General features: G+C 44.1%; 1 protein-coding gene across 1 annotated transcript in view; it reads left to right on the top strand.

Annotated features, from left to right (window-relative positions):
- LOC144668870 (hepatic and glial cell adhesion molecule-like) overlaps positions 1-25,800 on the top strand; it is a 96,905-nt gene that overhangs the window by 58,435 nt on the left and 12,670 nt on the right. The window contains exons 2-6 of the mRNA XM_078531311.1: positions 9,201-9,542; positions 13,938-14,219; positions 15,706-15,799; positions 21,199-21,272; positions 23,399-23,472. Of these exons, the coding sequence (XP_078387437.1) occupies positions 9,201-9,542; positions 13,938-14,219; positions 15,706-15,799; positions 21,199-21,272; positions 23,399-23,472 (866 nt within the window). The remainder of the gene's footprint in view (positions 1-9,200; positions 9,543-13,937; positions 14,220-15,705; positions 15,800-21,198; positions 21,273-23,398; positions 23,473-25,800) is intronic.

Raw genomic sequence — 25,800 nt, 5'->3', positions numbered from 1 at the left:
CAACCCCTTTAGCTGATCAAAACTAGTCCAGGAGATCACACTGGCCATGCTTCACATACATTTATAATTAGAACATTAACTACAGGGAGAAGATGGGTTAGATAAAGAAGCCATATGCTGTGTAGTCCTCATAGATTTTCACCCACAACTGCCATAACAGTGCACAGTGCAATTCTACCTTCCTTTTGGAGTCTGCAGTCGCCTCTCCTGTCCGGTACGCACGTTGTGTGAGTGTGTGGCACCCTCGGCTTTGAAAAACCTATCACCGTATCATTTAAAGAAGGATAAGAGGGGCCAGATTACCATAATTTTTTTCAATGTAAGACAGATGTAACATGGAGTAGATTTATAGATGTGTATGTGTGTTTGTGCACATTTACAGGCCTAAATGAAGTCTCCCCCCCGACTATACCTTCCACCACAAGACCATGCCAGTGGGGCAGTGTGACACTTATCACCAAATCACACCTTGACCTGACTCCCATGCTCCTCTGGCACTTCCTCCTCCTTTGAGCATCTCTCCATTTTCCACCCCCTAATTTTTCATTCAAAATCCTCCTTTTCTACTGCCCACTGGAGTGTGATAAAAATGTTTTTACTGAGATATCTAAACTGCTTTCCTCCCTCAGTCTCTGCGCCAAGTGATTGTAATCCTGTCCACTTGTGCCACGTACCTAGGGTGTTGGTCATAACGTGACACATGACCCTGACTTGCTACCCCAACATTTCGACTCTAAAAAGAGGTTTAGGTTTCTCCTCTTCCTTTAGGACAGGATAATACAGAGCCAACCCTAGCATGCCCATGTTTCACTGGGTATACCTGCATGAGTCCCCTGATTTTACAGACAATGGTGGTAAGTTGATAAGTGGGCATAGCCCTGAGATGTGTATCAGTGACCCAGGAAGGCAATCTCCCTTCCACAGCCTGATGGAGGTTTTCATGGGTCTGTTCCACCAACCAAGAACCATACATTGTGCAAGCATCATTTTCCACAGCTTCCACTGAAGCATTTTTATCCTCTTTTAGAATTTCATTCATGCGGTAGGCATGCCTTTCCAATTCCCCCACCACATCTTGCAAATGAATGGTGATAATTTGGTCTTCCTCTAATTCATCCTGTTCCACAACCTTCATTTCATTCAATACCTCCCTTAACCTGTTTCTAACAGTTTTTACCCATTCAGCTAAAGTGGCTAAATCTAAACTATGTCCCAGTGTTAAATATGGTTACCGCGTCATTAATCAAGCTACATCGTGCCCACCCATGCGAGTTAAATGTTGTTTGATTCCCTGAACCCTCATACTAGACTAGCACGTTCATCCTCACCAATCGCAGTGCCAGTACGCTCCCAGAATTCCCTCAAAACTTGATGCAGTATTCGATTCTGCCATTCACGTGTTTGATGTTTGCACCATGGGGGTAGTCCCATGTCTGCTAAATTAATCATTATTGGCACTACCTTGTGGTACACATCATGAAATAGTACCATTCGTATTTGAGTGGGCACAGGTACTCAGGCTGGGCATGGCCCTGCCAATTCCGATCCCCCTCAAGGCTCCGGCATCATTCCCTCACCAAGCACACCTTGCTCTTTAGCTGTTTCATTTCGAGAGCTGCTAGTCACTTTTCCATGTCCTCCCAGGATGGAGCTGTGGACACTTTATCAGGAGTGTCCCCTGCCTGATCAGGCTTCGATCCTCCCTTGTCGTGAGGGGGTTTCTTACATTCCCGTTTTAAATACCCCTTACCCTCACTGTTGTAACACTTGGGGGCTGACCTTTTACAGCCTCCCTCTGGATGTCAGTATTTCTGGCTGCTCACTTTTATCTCATTTACTTTCCCCCTTTCTTGAGGAATTTCCCCTTTAGTTGCCTTTTCTCCCTGTCTCCCTTGAAATCTAGGGGTCATTTTCCTTTGGACTCCTGCCTCTATTATTATCGGTATCTGGGCCAAAGTCCTCAAAGGCTGCCTGTAGATAGGGTAGAGAGTGGGCTATAAGGGTCTGCAACCAGTGATTCAAGGTGCCAGCCTGTAAGTGTGCCCAACATGGGTCTTATCGTATACTGCCCAAATTCTGTTGGCAAACATCGCCAGTGACTCTCTGTGTTTCTGGTGAGTGCCGTCTAACAACCTAAATGGCCCCCTCTGGTCAGTCCCAGCTGTGACTCAGGTTTTCACCTGATCCCATGTCCCTTGTCCCACCATTGTCTCATGCGGCAGAGGGAGCCAAGGTGAAAAGGAGCAGTCAGCCTTTCTCTTCATCGTCCAAGCCGTGGAGCCCGGCCATCTGGTCAATTTCCAGGACATGACCATACGGTTACTCCCCCGGCTGGAGTTTCTTTAAGTTTCCAGCCATTTTTTGCAATTTCTTGGCTGAATAGGGAATAACAAATTCATGATCAAGAGCCCCCTGTCCTTCCTTCTGGATAACCGGAATGTTGCTCAGCCCAGCATAGATGTAGTTTCTCTCCACTCGCCATCCTCAAACTCCTCTTTGTCTACAGCTTCTCCTCCACTCAGCATGCAAATGACACCCCAATGCTGCTGCAATCTTGTTTCCAGCACCTCAATATGTCACTGACAGTGTTTGTGTGTCAGCAAGCCTGCTCCTTTCATGCTGCTGAACCCTGTAGATGCTCTGATATCTCTCTCTCTCTCTCTCTCTCACTCCCTCCCTCCCAGCACGCTCTGCCCTCATTCTTTGTTCTGTCTCTTTCTCAGGCCAAAGTTTGCACTGCTACTGATTATGGACACATTGACTCTCTAGGTATTCTGACTTACTGGCCCATCTCTCCACTTCTCTATCCCGATCTTCTCTCTCTTTATCTCTCTCCTCCCTCTCCTGCCTTTACTGTTCCATGGTTCTGCTCACTGCGGCTGATCTTTCCTCTTTCTCTTTTCTCAGTTTAATCAGTTCTGCTTCCATTTCCCGGCACTACCTTTGATATGCCATCAGTCAGACTGCCTTTACTAGTGATCGTTTACATGTGGATCCCTGTGTCCACTCATCAGCTTCCATTAGGAGATCATCTGCTTCCAGGATCACCTTAACCCACCCCTCCTTCAGGGGCAGCCTCCCTGCCACATATTTTGTGACCAACTCACCCATAGTCAGTTTTGTCATTTCTCTAACTTTCGGGGTCCCATCTGGGTCATCAAAAATCCCCAAGACTCTTACCCAGGGGGTCCCACTACCCTCTAAGGTCTTCAGCTTGTACTTGGGTTTCAATGACACAAAACAAACTATGGATACAATTTCCGCTTTATATGGAAAGCCTCTATTAACCCACTAAGCAATAGTATATGTTACAACACCAGTTGCTTAGTAAGACCCACGTGCGGGAGCTCGTTCCCGGGTGGCTGGTCTGCTAAACGGATTCCTCCACACGGCTTTCCATGACTGACCAAATCACACTTCCTGGCTGCAGCCCCAATGTCCTTGGGAGCTGTGGCTTTCTACCCCTTTCTGACCCTGGTCTCTTGGCATGTAAAGTAATGCCTTAAATCGAGTCATCTGATTGGATTATCAATCCCACCCTGGCCATGCAAAGACCACATGCATGTGGCCATTTCCTGCTCTCAGCATGGGGTGTCTCCAGATACCTGCCAGCAATGGGTGTGATTTCTGTCTCTTGGTAAGGCAGGAGGAAAGCCACTCACACATCCCTGAGAGACAAATGTCTCAGTCAGTTTCTGTAATCAGGGTGTCTGGTGGTTAATCATCGCCCCAGCACCATATCCCGACACGCCTGTGTCTGTGTCTGTGTCTGTGTGTCCTTGTCCAGTCTTTACTTTTTAAAACGTTCCATTTAAGTCTCAGAGTTGATGTCTTCAGTCAAAAATCTCCTCCCTTTGTCCAATATCCTCCGCACTCCATGTTTCTACCACCCAGCTCTGATCTCAGGATGTTGGTCCACCTCACAACTGGTCACATGTTGACACAAGTATAAAGGTTAGAAAGAAACAAAGGGAGGCCTTACAGCATTACAGAAGTACACAAAATATCAAAATACCTCACACCTTGACCATAAGATCTCATGTAGTCTTGGTACTGCCATCATATCAATTACATATAAGGCCATTTCTGATCATTTCCTCGTGTCACTCTCCACTCACTCACTTGGTAAATAAGATTGGTGAGTTAAGGCAACAATTGGTATGTGGAAATGGATGGTGCTTGACTGTCAATCAATCATTTACTCCATTGCCAGCATTTCGATAACTAATGCATGGGACTCTTCTCCTTGGAGAAGAGAAGGTTAAGATTTGATAGAGGCATTGAAAATCATGGGGGGAGTCTGGATTGAGTAGATAGGGAGAAACTGTTCCCATTGGTGGAAGGATCAAGAACCAGAGGGTACAGATTAAAAATAATTGAAAAAAGAAGCACTATTGGCACGAGGAAAAATTTTGTCGCACTGCAAATGGTTAGGATCTAGAATACACTGCCTGAGAGATTAGTGGCTCAGCTGAGGCTTTTAAAGGGATTTGGATCATTATCTGAAAAGAAAAATTGCAGGACTATGGAGAAAAGGCAGATATGAGGTCAATTGCTCCTTCAGAGGGTTAGCACAGACACAATGGATTGAATGGCCTCCTTCTGTGCTGTAACCATTCTATGATTCTAAAACAGGTACCTGCTCAAAAAAGAGCAGGACTGGGTGTTAAATATTCCTTGATACAAGGTGTACAGGAAAGATAGGAAAGGAAGAAAAGGAGGAGTGGTGGTATTGATTAAGTAGAACATTGCAGTGCTAGAGATACAGGATATCCCAGAGGGGTCAAGGACAGAATCTATTTAGCTAGAGCTAAGGAACAAAAAAGGTGCAATTACGTTGTTTGGTATAGTCCTTAGGGCACCAACTAGTGGGAATGTTGTAGAAGAACAAATTTGTAAGGAAATTAAAGAGAGGTACAAAAAATTATAAAGTAGCTATAAAGGGGGCTTTAATGATCCAAATATAGACTAAGATAGTGGTAGTGTAAAGGGCAGAGAGGGGCGAGAATTCCTAGAGTGTGCTCAGGAAAGTTTTCTACAACAGTATGTTTCTAGTCCAAAGAGAAAGGAGGTACTTGTTAGACCTGGGTTCTTGGGAATGAGGTGGGCCAAGTGGATCGGTCACTAGGAGAACATTAAGTAGACAGCGGTCATTACATCATAAGGTTTAGGCTGACTTTGGAAAAGAACAGTCCAGAGTAAGAATAATTAACTAGGAGAAAGCCAACTTCAATAGGGTAAGAATGAATCTGGGTCAAATAAATTGGAGTCAAAGGTTGACAGGAAAAATGATAGCTGAACAATGGGCTACCTTCAAAGAAGAGATAGTTCGGGCACAGTCAAGGTATATTCCCGCGAAAGGGAAAGGTAGAGTAAACAAAGCCAGAGCTCCCTGGATGAGAAAAGAGATAGAAATTAAGATAAATAAGAAAAAATGTGCATATGACAGGTGCCAGGTAGAAAATACAATTGAGAACCAGGCTGAACACAGAAGGTTCCGGCGGGAGGTGAAAAGGTGAATATGAGAAGCAAAAATGGAGAATGAAAAGGCAGCTAACAAACGAGAGAATCACAAAGTCTTTTATAAGCATTTAATAGGAAAAGGGTGGTAAAAGGAGAAGTAGGCTGATTAGGGGCCAGAAAGGGGATTTACGCATGGAGGCAGAGGACATAGCTGAGGTATAAAATGAATAATTTGCATCTGTTTTTACCAAGGAAGAAGACATTACCCAGGCCATGGTGAAAGAGGAGCTAATTCAGACACTAGAAGGGTTAAAATTGATAAGGAGGAAGTATTGGATAGGCTGTTTGCACTTAAAATTGATAAGGAACCAGGACCAGATGAGATGCATCCAAGGATACTGAGAGAAATGAGAGTAGGAATTGTGGAGGCACCAGCCATAATTTTTCAGCCTTCCTTAGAGTCATGGGTGGTAATGTGGGTGTCACTGGCAAGGCCAGCATTTGTTGCCCATCCCTAATTGCCCTTGAACTGAATGGCTTGCCACACCATTTCAGAGGGGCAGTTAAAGAGTCAATCACATTGCTATGGGTCTGGAGTCACATGTAGGCCAGAAGATTTCCTTCCTTAAAGGGCATTAGTGAACCAGATGAGTTTTTACAATGATTGGCAATGGTTTCATGGTCACCATTACTGAGGCTGGCTTTTCAATCTTAGGTTATTCATTGAATTTAAATTTCACCAGCTGCTGTGGTGGGATTTGAACCCTTATTCCAGAACATTAGCCTGGGTCCATAGATTAGTAGTCCAGTGACATTATCACTATATCACCATTGGCCCCATGATTGTTATGATAAGCCCAACAACTACAGACCAGTCAGTTTAACTTCTGTAGTGGGGAGACTTCTAGAAACAATAATCTGGGCCAAATTAATAGTCTCAAGGACAAATGCAGGTTAATTAAGGAAAACCAGCATTGATTTCTTAAGGGAAAATTGTGTTTAACTAACTTGCTGGTGTTATTTGAAGAGGTAACAGAGAGTGTTGATGAGGGTAATGCTGTTGATGTGGTGTGCATGGACTTCCAAAAGATATTTGATACAGTACTGCACAACAGACTTGTGGGCAAAGTTATAGCTCATGGAATAAAAGGGGCAGTAGCAACATAGATACAAATTGTCTGAGTGACAGGAAAGAGAGAATCATGGCTAATGGATGTTTTTCAGGCTGAAGGAAGGTTTACAGTGGAATTCCCCAGGGGTCAGGGTTGACATCCTTACTTTTCCTGATATATATTAGTGACCTAGACCTTAGGCTTTATTAATAGGGACCTAGAGTACAAGAGCAAGGAAGTTAAGTTGAGCTTGTATAAGACACTAGTTCAGCCCCAGCTAAGTATTGTATCCAGTTCAAGGCATCCCACTTTAGGAAGGATATGAAGGGATTAGAGAGAGTTGTTCCAGAGATGAGGAACTTCAGTTATGAAGATAGATTGGAGAAGTTAGGACTGCTTCCTTGGAGAAAAGAGGGCTGAGAGGAGATTTGATAAAGGTATTCAAAATCATGAGGGGTCTGGACAGAGTAGATAGGGAGAAGCTGTTCCCACTCATGAAAGGATTGAGAATGTGAGGGTACAGATTTAAAGTAATTAATGAAAGAAGCAAAAATGACATGAGGAGAATCTTCAACACAGCGAGTGGTTAAGGTCTGGAATGCACTACCTGAGAAAGTAGTGGAGGCTGGTTCAGTCGACGCATTCAAAAGGGAATTAGATGTTATCTGAAATGGAAGAATATGGAGGGTTACGGGGTGAAGGTGGGAGAATGGCACTAAGGGAATTGCTCATTCGGAGAACCAGAGCAGACACGATGGGCCAAATGGCCTCTTCCTGCGCTGTAACAATTCTGTGGTTCTGTGACATGCCCATTCCACACCCAACCTGAACTCCTTCTGTATCCGCCCCTGGGAAAAACTATCCCTAATTCATTTAAAACTGCATTTTCAAAATCTCAACTGTTTAGCCTTTGGCCTTCTCTTCGCCAGAACATTTCTGCAGCTACTGATTGCTCAACTTACCACTCACCTTAGATGTCCTAGTCCCCTGTAAAACCATTGCACTCCTTCACCCTGACCATTCCCCTTGTACAGCCCTAAAGCCTTGTACGGCTTCCTATAGCCTTGTATGGCTTCCTAAAGTCCAAGTGATGCAGATTTGAAAGAGTTTGGCAGTGTTAGCCTTTCACTGTCAGATCTGGCTGGACCATTGAAAGCACCATTGGGCCCTGCTCTCTTTTGCTGAAGCTGTTCTCTATTCCAGGCTCAATGCAAAGATAATTCTTAGCTTCTTTTCTCTACTGCAAACCAATTTCTTTAACACCTCTTCCCTGTCTCCTCCACTTTCATCTCCAACATTGAGTTAAAGGAGCTCATGGGCTTCTTTGTCACTGAGATCAAGACCCATCTGATCAGCTGCCTCTGCCACTTCCCTTCCTTCCACTAGCCTATCGGGCCTAACTTCCTCTAAAACTCCTCTATCCTAGCTCTGAGCTTGCATCTTTCTTTATCTTTCCTATTTCCCCTCAGGACCTCTTCAAGCTCATCTTGTCCATGAGACTCACATCCTGCTCCCTGACTCTGTTTCCTGAAACTACTGACCTTCCAACTTCCCCTCTTAGTCCCCCGTATTAGCTGACATTGTTAACCGTTCTCTCTCTTCAGGTGCTGCCCACCATTCTCTTTAAGCTGTGAAGGTGCGCAGCCACGCTGCAGTCAGGAATGTGCTGTATGGGGGTCAAACAGGCTGCACACAATCTGCGGTCCCTTTACGCTGTGGACATGCGTGGCCATGCAGCAAGGACCAGGCGGTGCGACAAAATGTGCACCCACAGAAAATTAGTGGAACGATAGTGTTGCTCCTCATCCTTTAAGTCATTAATCCTCTTCTCAAAACAAAAATTGACCCCAACATCCTTGCAAGTTACTGCCTCATTGTCAACATCCCTGTGGTAAGGTTGTTTGGTACCTCACTAAAGAGGTCTGGAAGCTTGTGTGATTGAACACAAACTGTTTATTGTTAACGCACAACTATATACATATCTCCAAGGTATAGCCCTATCTTGGTGTGATCTCCATGCTGGTTGCTCCTAGACTACTACTGTACTCAGTCCACTATCATGTAACTGTCTGTATCATACTTTGGGTGGTACTGTTCTCCAGTTCCACATTAAGCCTTGCTATGCCAAACGCCCATATACCACAATCCCATTCCTCTCCAAAATCCTCGGGTGTGTTGTTGCTTCACTGCTGGAGGTGCCACCTGTCAGATGAGATGTTAAACTGAGGCCACGCCTGCTCTCTCTAAGGGGGCGTAAAAGAACAGGGGAGTTCTCCCCATGTCCTGTCCCAATATTTATCCTTCAACCAACATCACTGAATCAGATAATTTATCACATTGCTGTTTGTGACAGATTGAGGTGCACAAACTGGCTCCTGTGTTTCTTACGTGAGAATGGCGACTACATCTCGAAATGTAATTCATTGGTTCTGATGCGCTTTGGGATGCCCTGAGGTTGTGAAAGTCTTATATAAATGCACGTTCTTTCCCTTTAACCTGTTAAGTTTGCAGCAGGCTCAAAACCGGAAAACAACACCTAATGGACAGGTGGACAATCCAACCCCGCTTGTGATTTTCTGCTGAAAACAGTCCTTTCTTACAATCTATATCTTATTATTGTTTCAGTGCCAGCGGACGGAGTGAATATAACAGCCCAAGATCACACTGCACACGGCATCGTGGGAGGCTCGGTCTTACTTTCTATACATTACACAGCCGGCAGTTCTGAGACCCCAGTCATTCAGTGGCAGCTAAAGAGAGACAAGCCGATCCCTTTGGTCCAATCCTTCGGCACTCGCATCCTGGGCAAACTCCGGCCAGAGTACAAAGATCGGATTGTGATCTTCCGCAACGGATCCCTATTGATCCACAACTTGCAGTCAACAGACGAGGGGATGTATGAAGTCGAGATCGCGATTACAGACGATGCCTCCACTGCAGTGAAAACACTCAATTTAACTGTTGATGGTAAGTTTTCAGGTTGCCAGGCTGTCTGTGCAGTTACATTCCGATTTGTACTGAATTACTTACCAGCTGCCACCCTCCCCTCCACTTTCCCATTCTGCTCTTTCAAAGAAACTGACGTGTACTGGCTACAGCTTCATGAACACCAGCCCCCGCACCACCGACCCCATCCCCTGCCACCCACCTCCACCAAATAGCCTTTCCTGATATGAGTGTAAGTTGTGAGTTTCAGAGCATTATTCAGCTGAAGGAAGAGGGCATATCACAGGTGATTCAGTCCTCACCCAATATTATGAAATACAGCTTCCATGGATGGAAAGGAAGAATGAAAAACTGATTTTCATTTACATAGAGGCAAAAATAAAGTCTGATTTTCCCCATTCCTAACCCAGGACACTAGTTAATTGTAATGCACTGTAACACCACTCTGACTGGGACTTGCTAACTCGGCTTAGACAGAGATCAAACGCGCCATTTTCCTGTTCAGTATGGTTCAGCCCAGCACCCAGGCAGTGGGTGACGACTGGGGGACTCCAGTTGTGATTAGTGTCCTTGGACTCATGAGAGAAGAAGAATCAGTTCTGGTTTCTTCTCCTGACTCATAGGCTGTGATCCTTACTGTAAAATTAGATGTATGGACACCAGTTGACAATGGGATTGGGTTTCGGAGTCCTTAGTGTTGGAGCTGAACTATGATATGAGAAGCAGCCAGAAAGCATCAGTAATGTATTGTAATGCCAAAAAGACTAGGTTGCATCCTGACTCCATATCCACCAGCAGTAGCACCAAAACAAACAAGGAAAATCTTGGCTTATTAAATTGCCAACCTGACCCATTTTGGACTCCCCTTTTCACAAATGGGGGAAGCGATGGCGTAGTGGTATTGTCACTGGACTAGTAATCTAGAGACCCAGGGTAATGCTCTGGGGACCCGGGTTTGAATCCCACCATGGCAGATGGTGGAATTTGAATTCAAGAAATCTGGAATTATAAGTCCAATGATGATCATGAAACCACTATTGATTGTTGGAAAAACCCATGTGGTTCACTAATGCTCTTAAGGGAAGGAAATCCGCTGTCCTTACCTGGTCTGGCCTACAGGTGACTCCAGACCCCACAGCAATGGATTCTTAAATGTCCCCTGAAATGGCCTAACAAGCCACTCATTGCATCACAATCGCTAGAAAGTCGATAAGGGATGAAACCAGATGGACCACCTGGAAACGACAATGTTTGTCTTGTCTTGTCCACCCGGCAAAGTCCTCCTTACTAATACCTGGGGGCTTGTGCCAAAATTGGGAGATCTGTCACATAGACTAATCAAGCAACAGCCTGACATAGTCACCCTCATGGAATCATGCCTTACAGATAATGTCCCAGGCTCCGCCATCACAATCCCTGGGTATGTCCTGTCCCATCGGCAGGACAAACCCAGCAGAGATGGCGGCACAGTTGCCCTGGGAGTCCTCAACATCGGCTCTAGGCCCCATGAAATCTCATGGCATCAAGTCAAACATGGGCATAGAAACTTCCTGCTGATTACTGCCGCAGCCCTCTCCACCCACCCACCAACTCAGCTGACAAGTTAGTGCTCTTTAATGTTGAACACCACTTGGAGGAGGCACTCAGGGTGGTAAGGGCACAGAATGTACTCTGACAGGGGGAACTTCAATGTCCATCATGAGAGTGACTCAGTAGCACCATTACTGAGCGAGCTGGCCAAGTCCTAAATAGCTGCGAGACTGGGTCTGCGGCAGGTGGTAAGGGAACCAACGAGAGGGAAAAGCTTGCTTGACCTTGTCCTCACCAACCTGTCTGTTGCAGATGCATCTGTCCATGACAGTATCAGTAGGAGTGACCACCGCACAGTCCTTCTGGAGGTGAAGACCCGTCTTCACACTGATGACACCCTTCATTGTGTTAAATGGCATAGACTTCTACAGATCTAGAAACTCAAGACTGGGCATCCATGAGGCGCTGTGGGCCATCAGCAGCAGCAGAATTGTATTCAACCACAATCTGTAACCTCCTGGCCTGGCATACCCCACACACTACCAGTTCCATCAAGCCAGGGGATAAACCCTGGATCAATGAAGAATGCAGGAGGGCATACCAGGAGCAGCACCAGACATGCGTAAAAATGAGGTGTCAGCCTGGTGAAGCTCCAACTCAGGATTACTTGCATGCCAAATAGTATAAGCAGCATGCAGAAGACAAAGCTAAGTGATCCCACAAAAATTGGATCAGGTCTAAGCTCTGCAGTCCTGCCACATCCAGTCATGAATGGTGGTGGACAATTAAAAAACTCATGGTGGAGGAGACTCCACAAATATCCCCATCCTCAATGATGGGGGACCCCATCACATCAGTGCAAAAGATAAGGCTGAAGCATTTGCAACAATCTTCAGCAAGAAGTGCAGAGTGGATGATCCATCTCGGCCTCCTCTGGAGGTCCCAGCATCATAGTTGACAGTCTTCAGCTAATTCAGTTCACTCCATGTGATATTAAGAAATGGCTGAAGGCACTGAATATTGCAAAGGCTATGGCCCCTGACAATATTCCAATAGTACTGAAGACTTGGACTCAAGAAATTCCTGTGTCCCTAGCCAAGCTGTTCCAATACAGCTACAACACTGGCATCTACCTGGCAATGTGGAAAATTGCCCAGGTATGTCCTGTACACAAAAAGCAGGACAAATCCAACCCAGTCAATTACCGCCCCATCTACTCTTGATCATCAGCAAAGTGATGGAAAAGGTCATTAACAGTGCTATCAGCGGCACTTGCTTAGCAATAACCTGCTCACTGATGCTCAGTTTGGGTTCCATCAGGGTCACTCAGCTCCTGACATCCTTACAGCCTTGGTTCAAACATGGACAAAAGAGTTCAAGAGGTGAGGTGAGGTGACAGTGACTGGCCTTGGCATCATGGCAGCATTTGACAGGAGAGAGAATCTATCACCCCTTGACATTCAATAGCATTACCATCACTGAATCCCCCACTATCAACATCCTGGGCATTACCATTGACCAGAAACTGAACTGCACTAGCCATATAAATACTGTGCCTACAATAACAGGTCAGAGGCCAGGAATCCTGCAGTGAGTAGCTCACCTCCCTATGCCCCCCCAAAGCTTGTCCATCATCTACAAGGCTCAAGTCAGGAATGTGATGGAATACTCTCCATTTGTCTAACAACACTCAAGAAGCTTGACACAATCCAAGACAAAGAAACCTAATGGATTGGCACCCCATCCACAAACATTTACTCCTTCCATCACCGACGCACAGTAGCAGCAGCGTGTACCATCCACAAGATGCACTGCAAGAATTCACCAAGCCTCCTCAGACAGCACCTTCCGAACCCATGACTGCTACCATCTAGAAGGACAAGGCTTACAGACACATGGGAACACCACCTCCTGGAAGTGCCCCTCCAAGCCACACACCATCCTGACTTGGAAATATGTTGCCGTTCCTTCACTGTCCCTGGGTCAAAATCCTGGAACTCCCTTCCTAACAGCATTGTGGGTGTACCTACACCACATGGACTGCAGCGGTTCAAGAAGGTGGCTCACCACCACCTTCTCAAGGGCAATTAGGGGTGAGCAATAAATGCTGGCCCACCTAGCGACACCTACATCCCATGAATGAATATTAAAAAACCCATTATGTAGCTCCCTACAACTCCTGCTTGAGACAAAGGGAACATTTGCTGTACCCCTCAATTTCGGTAGCAGCTGTCTTGTTGAACACAATAAAATCACTGGGAGTGACCCCTCTCCAGATTACCTCTTGTAAACCCAGCCCTTTTTTCTGAAAGACACAGTTATTGCTGAAATTCATTGACCTGAGGGATCGGTTTTCCTGGCTGGTTTCCTGTTTTTCACCCTCCATATATTACACCTCATCCAAAACTCTGGTGCCTGTATCCTAACTCGCTCCAAGACTCATTCACCCATCACCCCTGTGCTATCTGACTTACATTGGTTCCCAGTCCACCTATGCCTTGATATCCTCGTTCAAATTCCTCCATGGCTGACCTCCCTATCTCTGTAACCTCCTCCAATTCTAAACACTCCGAGAGCTCACCCTTGCATTCATCTCACCTGTGCCTTCAGCAGTCTAAGCCAGAAGCTCTGAAAGCCACTACCTAAAACTTTCCACTTCTTCAACTCTCTCCCTTCCTCATTGTTTAAAACTCATCTTTTTGAGTAAATGTTTAGCTACCCTGCCCTACTTTTTCCTTCTTTGGCTCCATGTCAATATTCATCCAATTATGCTCCTGTGAAGTGCCTTAGGATGTTTTATTGAATTAAAGGTGCTTCAATATGCAATTTTTTGTTGTATGTTTTATAGCTTGCGCCATTTGTCTGTTCTCTCTTTGTATTATCCAGTCCCCGTGACAAAGCCGGTAGTGGTGTTATCATCCTCCACAGTACTGGAACTGAGTGAATACGTCACGTTGAACTGTTCACATGAAAATGGAACCAAACCAATGTACACATGGCTGAAAGGAGGTAAACCCTTAGACAATGATGAAAGGTTCTCTTTATCCAGTGATCAGAAAACCCTGACTATCACACGGGTCCACATAACCGACGATGACCTTTATAGCTGTACAGTGGAGAACCCGATCAGCAGCTCTCGAAGCACTCCAGTCAAACTGACTGTATACAGTAAGTACATGAGCAATATATGAACAGCAAGGAATAATGTGGGAAAGTGGGATTATATACACGGGAGCAGGGGAATGGATTTCCTAGAGGAAACACAAGGAGCGGAGTAGGATATTTATAGAGGCAAGCAGCGGGATACAGATAAAATAATATGGGGCAATTGGGTGCAATGGGACTTATAGATGAAACATTGAGTAGAATATAAAACAGCGACTGATCCAGCATCTCCCATTTTATACTATTGCTAAAAGTTACAACTACTCCAAAGAGTTTAAGTATGGATAAGGTTACTGAAACGTTGCATGTGGATCATAATAATGTCCTGAGCTGCTGAATATAAGGGTTAAGTAAGTATTCTGCAGCCTTTCTTGATTTACCTGTGAGATACAGAGGAACTTTGCAAGGCCTTTCCTCAGAAGGCTGTGACTTAAAAGGCTCATGAGGGAGGGCCCACCATGGAACTCTGCCACAAACACTACCAGGTTTGTGGGGTTAGATATAGGGCTTTCCACGGGTAGACCCTTGGAGGTTTAGAACCATCATCCCCCCCATTGAAGATCCAGAATGACGGGTGGTAATTGGCTGGTTTTGGGGGTGAGAGCCATAAACCTCCTCTCCAGAAGAGCCCCTAATCCCCTCACAAAAGGATAAACTTCTATCCCCTTCCAAAAATGTTTTTAACCTTTGATCTTTGTGGTCCAGGGTCTGACCCTACTTCCACCAGTATGGAATATACTTGCCAGTTGAGACCAGGCATGCTTGTGCCAGTTAGACAATGGGTCCTGAATGATAGCTTAAGAGCACGGACTTTCAACATTAAGAAATTCCGATCCCTGGCCCTGATCCCTTATGTTGATTGTCCTTTTGGGTCAGAAGACTTGACTTGAGAGAGACTCCTTTTTCAAGGCCTTATGGGAAACTTTCTCCAGAAGTCTGTTGGAACCATTTTGATGCCTCAATTAAGTTGTGTAGACCTTTTTCATTAGAACAGAGAAGGTCAAGAGAAAAACTGGTACAGAAGTTTGAGGGGTTCTGATAGGGTAAATAGGGAACGTTGCATTGGTCAATATATCGATAGCTATAAAGGGCAGAAAAATTTAAGGCCATTATATAAGAAAGAGGTTGGGAGAATTTTATTTTAATGCAGAGGATTGTTGGAATGCCCGTCCAAAAACAGTGTTGGGATCAGAAGTTTTAAATCTTTTCTAAAGGGAAGGGATAAGTATTTGAAAAATTTAGATAGGTAGAGTGAAAAGTCAGAAGAATGGGACTGAGTAGATCGTACTTTCACAGAGCCAGCACAGGCACAATGGGCTAAATGGCCTCCTTCTGTACTGTAAAATTGGATGATTCAATGACAGAGTAATGTGTGAAAAGGAAAGGATTGATGGCAGAATAGCTCTTTCTTCAAAATGTAGCTAGGATATTTTCACGTAAAATTCAGAGACTGAAAGAGCAGACGGTGACCTTGTTGTGTTTCTTACAGGGCGGAGCTCTTTATATATTATCCTCAGCACAGGTGGGATTTTCCTTCTGGTTACTTTGGTAACTGTGTGTGCCTGCTGGAAACCTTCTAAAAAGTAAGTTTTAATTGAGGATCCTGATTTTATACCTTGCCTGCTTCTTGTTTTGCATACGGAATGACTCATAAATGTAAATGGCTCCTCATAAAAGGGTATGGTAGTGTTATGGTTTTATTACTGGGTTAGTAATCCAGAGAGCATGAGTGGAATGGGCAGTAAATGCTGGCCTCACCAGTGCCGCCCACATGACATGAATGAATTTTAAGAAGTCTCATAATGGTAGTTGTAAAATTTGATTTCAGTTTAAAGCTCTGGAAATTAAAAAGCCATCGGATTATCATATAAACCCAACTGGTTGACTAGTATCCTTTCGAGAAGGAAACCTGCCCCCACCCCCTTACCTGGTCTGCCCTATATGTGACTCCTGTCCCACTCCATTGTGTTTGGCTCTGAAATGGTCTAGCAAAGCACTCAGTTGCATCAAACTGCTACAAAAGACAGTGGTTCTAGTAAAAGACCTTCTCAGGCCAGTAAATACTTCTTGTCAGTCATGCCCGTGTCCAAAGAATGGATTTTGTTTTAAAAGTTGCATTTGAAAAGTACGACATGTTCCAAAGTGGAATATCTGAAGGAATGGAAACTTTTGGTCTCTGTCTAAATTTGACACACTTATAGCCACAAACAACTGATGTTAAAGAGGTACACTTAATTCAGATTCCTTTTAATTGAGAAACTTTGGTGAAGTGAAGCAAAGCAGCAAGATTTAAAATATGAGAAATAATGATTTTTAATGACTTCTCTATACCTTTGGTGTAGGAAAAAGAAGAATTTGCATTATATAGCTCCTTTCAGAACCTCAGGATGTCCCGAAGCCCAATTACAGTTAATTAAGCACGTTTGAAGTGTAGTTAGTCACTGCTGCAATATAGGGAGACGCGGCAGCTAATTTTCACACAACAAGGTCTCACAAACAGCAATGAGGTAAATGATCCGAGAATCTATATATAGATGTAATGATATTGGATGAGGAATAAATGTTGGCCAGGAAGCTGGGAATATCTCTGCTGTTCATTTTCAAACGGTGCTATGGAATCTTTCATGTCCACCTGAGCAGGCATCCTCTGTTTAATAGGAAGAATTTTCCCATTGGCGAGTGGGGGCGGGGCCCGCTCGTTGACGTGTAAAATGATGCGCGGGTGGACATCCCTACGTCACCGCGCATCATTTAGATTTTCAGTTCCACGGGGGCCCAGCCGCCGAACTGTGAGAGGCCTATTAAGGCCATTAAGAAAGTAATTAAAGTTGTTAAGAATGCTGACCGTCCAACCTTAAGGTTGACGGGGCAGGCGAAGAGCCCAGGCAGCCTTCGCATTTTTCATGAAACCTCATCCACGGGCAGGATGAGGTTTCACGAAGGGTTTGTTATTTAAATAAAAAATTTTGATAAAATTAATGGACATGTCCCAGCTCATGTGACAGTTTCACACAAGGGCACATGCCCTTAACATTTTTTTCACCTTTATTAAATATTCCAGAACTTAAACTGATCTCCCCAAGGCACGGAGGTGCCTCAGGGAGATTTCTGTGCTCTTCCGCACATGTGTGCAAAAGAGTGCAGGCCCCGACTCAGGGAATCCCCCGCGCCCGCACAGGGGAGCGCACAGCGCTTCCGGGTGTGCGTCACGCTGGGCGGGCCTTAATTGGCCTGCCCGCGTAAAATGGCGGTGCACACCTGATTGAAGGCGCCGATCAGGTTCGCGCTCGCTCCCGCCCGCCTCCGCACAACCCCCCCAACAGGGGGAAGAGCTCAGCCCAATGTTTCATGTGAAAGACAGTGCCTGTGACAGTACAGCACTCTCTCAGTGAAATGAAAATGCTACCAACTAAACTAAGCTGACTGAAAGGAAATGGCATGGAGGGAGGGAAAGAGAAGCAGCAGAAAGAAATAGAGAGACAGTAAAACATGCGAGAATCAGCAGATTAGAAGAGAAAATGAAATAATGGAGAGAAACAGAGAGAGAGAAGGCAACATCAGGTATGCAAACATACCACCCCACCCTTCAATTCCCCGCTAAACAATGCATTTATACACAGTAAACGAGGAGCCCCCGTGAAATAGGATTAATATATTTGGTCTGCCCACAGTACACTGTGTGCTGAAGTCCAAGATTGAGTTATGGTGCAAACCAACAAAGGTTTGGGTAAGTCTCCTATTAAACAATAAGCCCTATTGATATAGAAGCTTTTCACTACCCTTATTAATGCTGGGATAGCGTGCATGCCAAGCATCAGTAATCTCCACTTGTCAGCTTTTGTTGACTAAAATCAACCTGTGTTTCCCAGTACTTTAAGTGTAACAACTTGTTTTCACATGCCTGCCAATATTCAGAGCTGTTTTTAGACTTCGCACACTTAGATGATGTGTCAGAAAGCCACACATCCAAATTTACCGATGACACAAAAATAGGCAGCATTGCAAGCAATGTTGGTGGAGATATGAAATTAGAAAGAGATATTGATAGGTTAACTGAACAGGCAAAACTGCAGAAAATGGATTTCAGTGTAGAAAAATGCGAGTTTGTCCACTTTGAACATTAAAAGGATAGAACTGGGGTACTTCCTATATGGTGAAAAGCTAGAAACAGTGGAGGTCCATAGAATCCAGGTACATAGATCATTAAAATGTCACGAACAGGTACAGAAAACAATCAAAAAGACAAATTAAATGCTGACCTTTATACTTAGAGGACTAGAATACAAAGAGGTAAAAGTCACATTTCAGTCGACAAAGCCCTGGTTAGACCAGCCCTGGAATATTGTGCACTGTTCTGGTCTCCGCATCTTAGGAACAAAGTATTGATGGGAATGAAATGTAAATTTACTGGAATGATACCTGAACTCCAAGGGTTAAGCTATAAGCAGCGATTAAACAAACTAGGTTGTATTCCCTGGAGTTTAGAAGGTTAAGGGGTAATTTAATCAAAGCTTTCAAGTTATTAAGAGGAACTTAATGTAAACATAATCTATTTCTATTAGTTGAGGAATCTAGGGCTGGGGGCATAGTCTAAAAATTAGACCTTTTAACAGTGGAAAGATTTTGGAACTCTCTTCTATAAATGGCAATTGATGCTAGATCAATTGTAAATTTTAAATTTGAGATTGATAGATTTTTGTTACATGGGGAAAAGGTGGGGTATATAGAGTTAGGTCACAGGTCAGTCATGATCTCATTGAATCGCGGAACAGGCTTGAGGGTTTAAATGGCCTCCTCTTTTTCCAATATTCAGAATAGAGAGGGAGAAACTGGTGGAAGTGTCAAGAATCAGGGGACACTGATTTATGGTAAGAGAATCAACAATGACATGAGGAAAATCTTTTTTATGCAGCAAGTGGTTAGGATCTGAAATGCACTGCCTGAGAATGTAATGGAAGCAGATTCAATTATGGCTTTCAAAAGGAAAATGGATAAGAACCTGAAGGGAAAAGCTCTTCAGGGCTACAGTGAAGGGGCAGGGAAGTGGGACTCTCTTGCAGAGAGACAGCACAGATACGATGGACTCAATGCTTCTGTGATGTAACCATTCCATGATTCTAAGAGAGAGGAAAGAATGTCGGTGATTGTGTTGTACTGTGTATGGGTTATGTGCAATAGTTGAATAGCTAGAAACGTTAAGGAGTGGGTGTGAGGCTGGCATCATTTGAAGGTATGTGTGGGTGAGGTGGAGTATGTGAATGTCAGGCATGAGTCCTAAGTGCTGGTGAATGCTGATGGTTGAGTGATGGGGTTGTGGTGCAATTAAAGAGGCATGAGAAGCTAGTGGTTTATGGGTCTGAGATGTGAAATGAAGATGTATTCACTGATCTTGGCCATGCATTTGAGGTCACTAAACTTCTTCCAGCACTGCTGCCAGGTTTTCGGGGCCAGACCCCCTTGCCTCCTGCTTCCACTCCCTTTGGAAGGTCTGCATGAGAGCCCCCTGGCCCACCGCCGGAGAAAATGGCTTTTCTCCTTGTGCCCATCTCTGTCACGAATGCCTCCAGTACAGCATCTATTCCCTGGCCGAATGTTCCCTTTTCCTCCTGTTTAACTGTAGCAAGATCAGTCAGTTGTGGCCTTGGCTTATCCAGTGCAGTTTCCCTTCAAGAGAGACTGACTGTCTTTAATTGCTGGAGGCTAGCTGCACCAGCCTCGTCTACTAGCCTGGCACCCTGCTAGGCCCCCTCTTTCAGCCCATCATTTAAATAAGAAGGCAGCACAAACTTTGCACCTTACCTGCCTCCACCTCAACAGGTGTGGACAGGTTACGCATTGTGATTCCCCAATCTAAAAAAAATAGCGTGGACAAATTTTTAGCCCACATTACATTAAACACAGTCTGATCTGTTCTATTGCTCATTCTTCATTAACATTGTGACTAACCATAAAGTATCCTGGTTGCACTTCCTCTTTATTTCATATTATCACACTCTGGCTGCCTGGTTTGTGAAGGGATGCTTCCTCCCTTTTCAGCAGAAATACGGGTCTACGACATGTCTCAAAATATGCCAACATCCTTTGTGAGCTCTTAAGATCTAACCTACCATAAAGTACAATTAGCAACATCCCGCACTATCACACAGTATTGTCATGGCTTCACTTTCCAAATACTGATGCACTTGCAGTGCACGTTCAGCATCTCAAGTTCCTGCTGACACTAACTCTGTGCTTACACTTGAAGGCTAGTTATTGGGCAAGGTGTCATAGAGACCTGGTGTGTCACTGGTGTGTCACAGAATGTGTCACTGTCTTCAGGAGTGAATGGAGGAATTGGGAAGCCAGAATGAGCCTGTGTTTGATGGCCTGAAGTTAGAATATAATATGATAACATTTTTCCAATAACAAATAATAAAGTGGAGTTGATGACAATATGTAAATGCGGGTAATTGTCATATAATTGTGGGATCTCTTGCTGAGCAGATCTGAATATTTCATTGTTTCTCATATTATAATAGCTACACCTCTGGAGTACTCCATTGGCTATAATCCAGCGCTGAGGGACTGTTGCAGTGTTGGAAGTGCTGTCTTTATAACGAGATATTAAATTTTAAGTGAGCATAAAATTGCCATGACACTATTGGAAGAAGAGCAGGGGAGCTCTCCTGATCTTCTGGCCAATATTTATCCCTCATCATATATCAGTGAGACAGATTACCTGACCACTATCTCATACTGTTTATGGAGCTTGCTGTGTGTAAATTGGCTGCTGCATTTCCTACATTCCAATAGTGACTGCACTTCATGTGTATACAACTGGTTGGAAACTGCTTTGGGATGATCTGAGGTTGTGAAAAACACTATATCAATGCAAGTCTTTCACTCCTTCAAATAAGCAGTAACTAGCCACAAAGTCATGAAGATCAGTTTAAAGAGCAGTATGCTTCAGGCCTTACTTTTTTGCCTTATTTTTTTTTTTCAGAAATAAAGGAAAAGGAGAGAAAGGAACATCCCCAGGTTCTGGAGAACGGAATGAGGATCAGGCTAAACATGAAGGTAATGTGTAGCTTGAGTGTGGCTGGGTGTTTTGTCGGTAACGGAGGGGGAGGTGGAGCTCACACCCCTGGTTCCTGAAATGCCAACTTCAGGTCCAGGTTGATGGGAAAGAGCATCACTAGCCAAACACTGGACCAGTCTCCTGCAGAGAGCACCATAGATTACAGGATGCTAAACAGGTTGTATCGAGCTTCTTTCTGGCAAAGAAAAGGTGTTTGTGTCAGAGATTGGGAATCTTAAAATGAGATAATAGAGTAACTGAAGCCTGATGGACTGGGGATGTGCACTGGACCATTCCTCCTAATTAATACATAACCATCCTGACAATCACGTTCAGCAAATCCACAAGAATGATGGTTGTGGGAAATAGAAATCTCGTCCTGGCACAAGTGGGCACTCTCCTCAGATTCGACTCAGGTATCCTATCAGGATGGAGACGAGAGCTTGAATCTGCACCTAACCTGTACAATAGTTCGATCGGGATAATTGCTGCCGACACCTGGTGAAAACATGGACATGTTCATTCCCAACACCAACACCCTGCATCTTAATGAGTGCCAAAACGAAAGGATCAAAGAATGGAACAGAGCATTTTATATTCAGGAGCTGCCATCAATTTCAGAAACAGAATGACTAATTAGGTTGAAAAATTAACATTTAAAAGGGTAAGGCTAGCCAAGGGTTGGAAAGTGGAACTAAGTAGATAGCTGGGACAGGACTGATGGACCGAATAGGGAATCGGCAGAAGAATAAGAAAATGAAGTCAAGAGGGAATTAGATAATTATTTGAAAATAAACAATCTACAGTGTTACTCGAGAAGGTGGAAGAATGGCACTAAGTGAAATGCTCATTCAGAGAGCCGGTGCAGACATGATGGGCCAAATGGCCTCCTTCTGCATTGTAAAAGTTCTGTGATTCTGTGATTGGATAGCTCTTTCATGAGTCCAGCACAGCCAATGTGGGCTGAATGGCCTCCTCCTGTTAAGGGTTGCCAACTGTGATTAAATGTATGCCTGGATGTTTCATCGCATGACTCTAGCTATTAGGCAACCAACACATCCATACTTGTGACAGACTGCCTTCCTACGGCAACTGGAAAGCAGACTCATTACCCAATTGGATGATGCTTGACTGTCACCCAAACAGCCTTCTTTTTCCCCATTTTCAATATTTTTTACACCCGGTAAAGAGAAACACTCAAAGAAAATGACAAAGAAAACAATCTTCCTTAATGTCCTGATAATTTTTCTCCAAGGTTGCACACAGCAGTGTCCTGGAGATTGACCTTCAATTCCTGGAGACTCCAGGCCAATCCTGGAGGGTTGGCAACCCTACTTCCTGTGCAGTAGAATTCATTGATTCGATAAGCAGGGGTGTTCGTCTGAGGACAGAGCACAGCTTCAATGGCAGCAACAGAGGGTAATGTAGAAAGTATTGCTTCCCCTGGTACTGTCACCTCTCATCATGATGAGCATAGATTCTACTTTTCAAAAGGTGCTGAGCTGACATCCAGTGGCAAAAACTGACTATTGCAAGCATATTAAACTGAAATGAGCACAATGCCTCTGTTTCTCTGTGTAAGCCTGTGAATGGAAAGGGAAATCTGATCAGTGGATAATGGGCGGGATTTTTTTCCACCACTTTCGAAGTTAAAGTCAGCCTTGTATATTTCAGGGAGAGAATGCATGTGCGCTGGATGACTGGAGAGTGACCAATTTAGTAGCCACTCATAAAGTGAGACAGAACTAAGCTGGGTAACTACAGGCCAGTTTATTTAACACCTGCGCTGTGGGAATATTTGGAATCTTTAATCAACAATGGAAGTAGTAAATATCTAGATGAAGGGAAAATAATTAGAAAAAAACAACACTGATTTCAAAATTGTATTTGATAAATCGGATTGAGTACTTTTAGCAGGTCACAGGTATGGTGGGCAGGGGAATTGCAGTGCATGTGCTATATATGGACGTCCAGGAAGCCTTTGACAAGCTACCACATAGGAGAATTTTGGAGGAGATTAAAGAGTACAGAAAATTGGTGGGGGTGGGGGGGGGCATAAAAAATGGACACAAACAGGTTAAGAGAACCTCAATATTGACTTTAAACCCTATTTCTTTCTCAGTAGAGTTGCTACCGAAAGCAGTTGAGCATGAACGTGAGCGCAAGAACCCTGCGGGATTGTACGTCATCAAAGAAAAGGTAGAAACATGACGGTAATATTGGTTACCAGTAGTCTATCAGTTGCTCAATGATAGCCAGGGAATATGTGACACAAGAACTACTGCAAAAAATAGTACAAGTTACGAACTGTAAAACACATACATTAACCTTTAATCTGTCAGCTTGGAGGCAAATCAATGGTCCCACATTAAAATATTATTGATGGTATTTAAAGGGACAGTCTTAATGATATGTCAACTATACTGTTAAGTGAAGGACATTGCTAAATTAAGTACTTAGAGCACTTATAAAGAGAGACTGTCTTCTGTGACCGGTGGTCACTGAGGGGGCTGGAGTACATTATCAGCCCTCAAAATGACATTCTCATTTAGTTATATAAGGTTCCTTTAAATTTTCTTTTAGTTAGTTACAGCGCCCTTTAAATTGGTTTAATTGGCTTTTTTTTATTGGTTAATTCGTTTTTTGTGTCTACTGGTACTCAAAGAGTGTAAAGAGAGATTGCTGGGACACTGGGTTGGTCAGTAGGAAGCAGACATATGTAATTCTGCATTCAGTGAATAAACCCATTATCAAGAAAAGTATTAGTGTTTAGTTTCATACTTCACCAACTGGCTTGAGATTGATAAAAACAGGCAGTATTTGTTTCATCACTTACATTTGAATCCAGTTCAGATTGTTGGAATGAAAGTCTCCTCTGTCTGTTCAAAACCCATCCCTATCTCTGCCGTTATAGCACTCTGCATTTAGTATTCTGTATTTTGCAATATTGGATGCAGAGCATCACCCAGCAGTAGCACACATCAAAATATTGGGTTAATGCCCATTAGAGAGTTTACCTGATTTGGCATCCGTTAAATTTTGATGTTACTTTTCCAGTTTAGTGTCAAGTAATATTTTGGATTTACATTATCTTTAGCACGTAATGGAAGTCAGCGATGCCTGTCCAATCTTCTCTCAAGCTTGGCATCTTTACTGTCTGGGCATTAAGCATCACCTTGATAAGCACCCATCATTGTTTTTTTTGACTGTTTTACTTCATTGTCCTGATTAGGTGCTGAATCCCATGACTGTTCCATCATTCTCAAGTTCCTGGACTCCCTCTGCCAACTCAATGCCATTCAGGCTACTTATGGGACACCTTCTGTTTGACCAATAACCATTTCATCCTTGAAGTGCAATCACAGTTGTTATGTAGGTAAAAGGTGCGGACGTTTTGCGCACAGCAAGGCCCCACAAAAGATTGAAAAAAAGACTTGCATTTATACAGCATCTTTTCAACTTCAAATTGCCCCAAAGTGCTTTATAACCATTGAAATATCTTTGAAGTGCAGTCAATATTGTAATGTGGGAAATGTTGTAGCCAATTTCCACAAACAATGAGCAAATATTCTATTTTTGAGATCTTGGTTTCATTGAAGGGTAAATATTGTATAGAAATCCCTTGACCTTCTTTAAATGCTGTCCTGCACCTTGAATGTCCACCTGAGAGGGTAGTTGGGGGCAGAATTTTACGTTTCCCCGACGGCAGGTTTGTAGACGGAGGGTGGCAGTAAGATTCTTTGGATGGCCTTCCCACTGGATTCTCGCCCACCTTGACCTCTGCGCAATTTTACAGTGGGACAGGTGAAGCCTAGAACGGCACCCTCCTGCTCTTGTCCCAGTTGAGGCCCTTAAGTGGCCAATTAATGATCACGTAAGGACCATTTCCCACCCAGCCTCAATTTACAGGCTGGCAGGAGGAGTTCAAGAATAGGAGGTAAGCCCAAGAACTGACCCTGCTCAGGCCTCGGGTGGGAATTGGGAGGGCACCTTCATCAACAGCCTCCTTTGAATATCAGGTGCCCCACCAAAAATCCTCCCCCCCTGGCCTCCCCACCAAAAGCTTGATCAGAGAGGTAGGATTTAAGGAGTGATACAATAGGGGAGAGAGACAGGGAGGTCAAGGAGGAAACTCCAGAGTTTATCACCTGGACAACTGAAAGCACAGCCACCAGCGTTGGAGTAATTAAAATTGTGAACGTGCAAGAGGGCAGAATAGTGGAAGGCAGAGACCTTGGGAAGGTTGGGGGAGGTTACAAAGGTAGGGGGCAGCTAGGCCATGGAGATAGTTGAAAAGAGGAATGAGAATTTTGAAACCAAAGTTTTGCCAGACCAGGAGTTAGTATAGGTTAGCCAGCACGGGGGTGATGGATAAATGGAATGGCGCAATATGGAATATGGGCAGCAGAAGTTGGATGAGTTCAAGTTTATGGAGGGTCGGAGATGGGAAGTCCACAGGAGAGCATTGAAATAGTCAAGTCTAGGGGTAGCAAATAGATGGAAGAGGGTTTCCATGTATGAGGGATG

This window comes from Cetorhinus maximus, chromosome 2 (genome assembly GCF_964194155.1).
Source record: "Cetorhinus maximus chromosome 2, sCetMax3.hap1.1, whole genome shotgun sequence".
NCBI lineage: Eukaryota > Metazoa > Chordata > Chondrichthyes > Lamniformes > Cetorhinidae > Cetorhinus > Cetorhinus maximus.
Note: the sequence above shows the minus strand (reverse complement) of the source record. Positions and strands in the feature narration are given on the sequence as shown.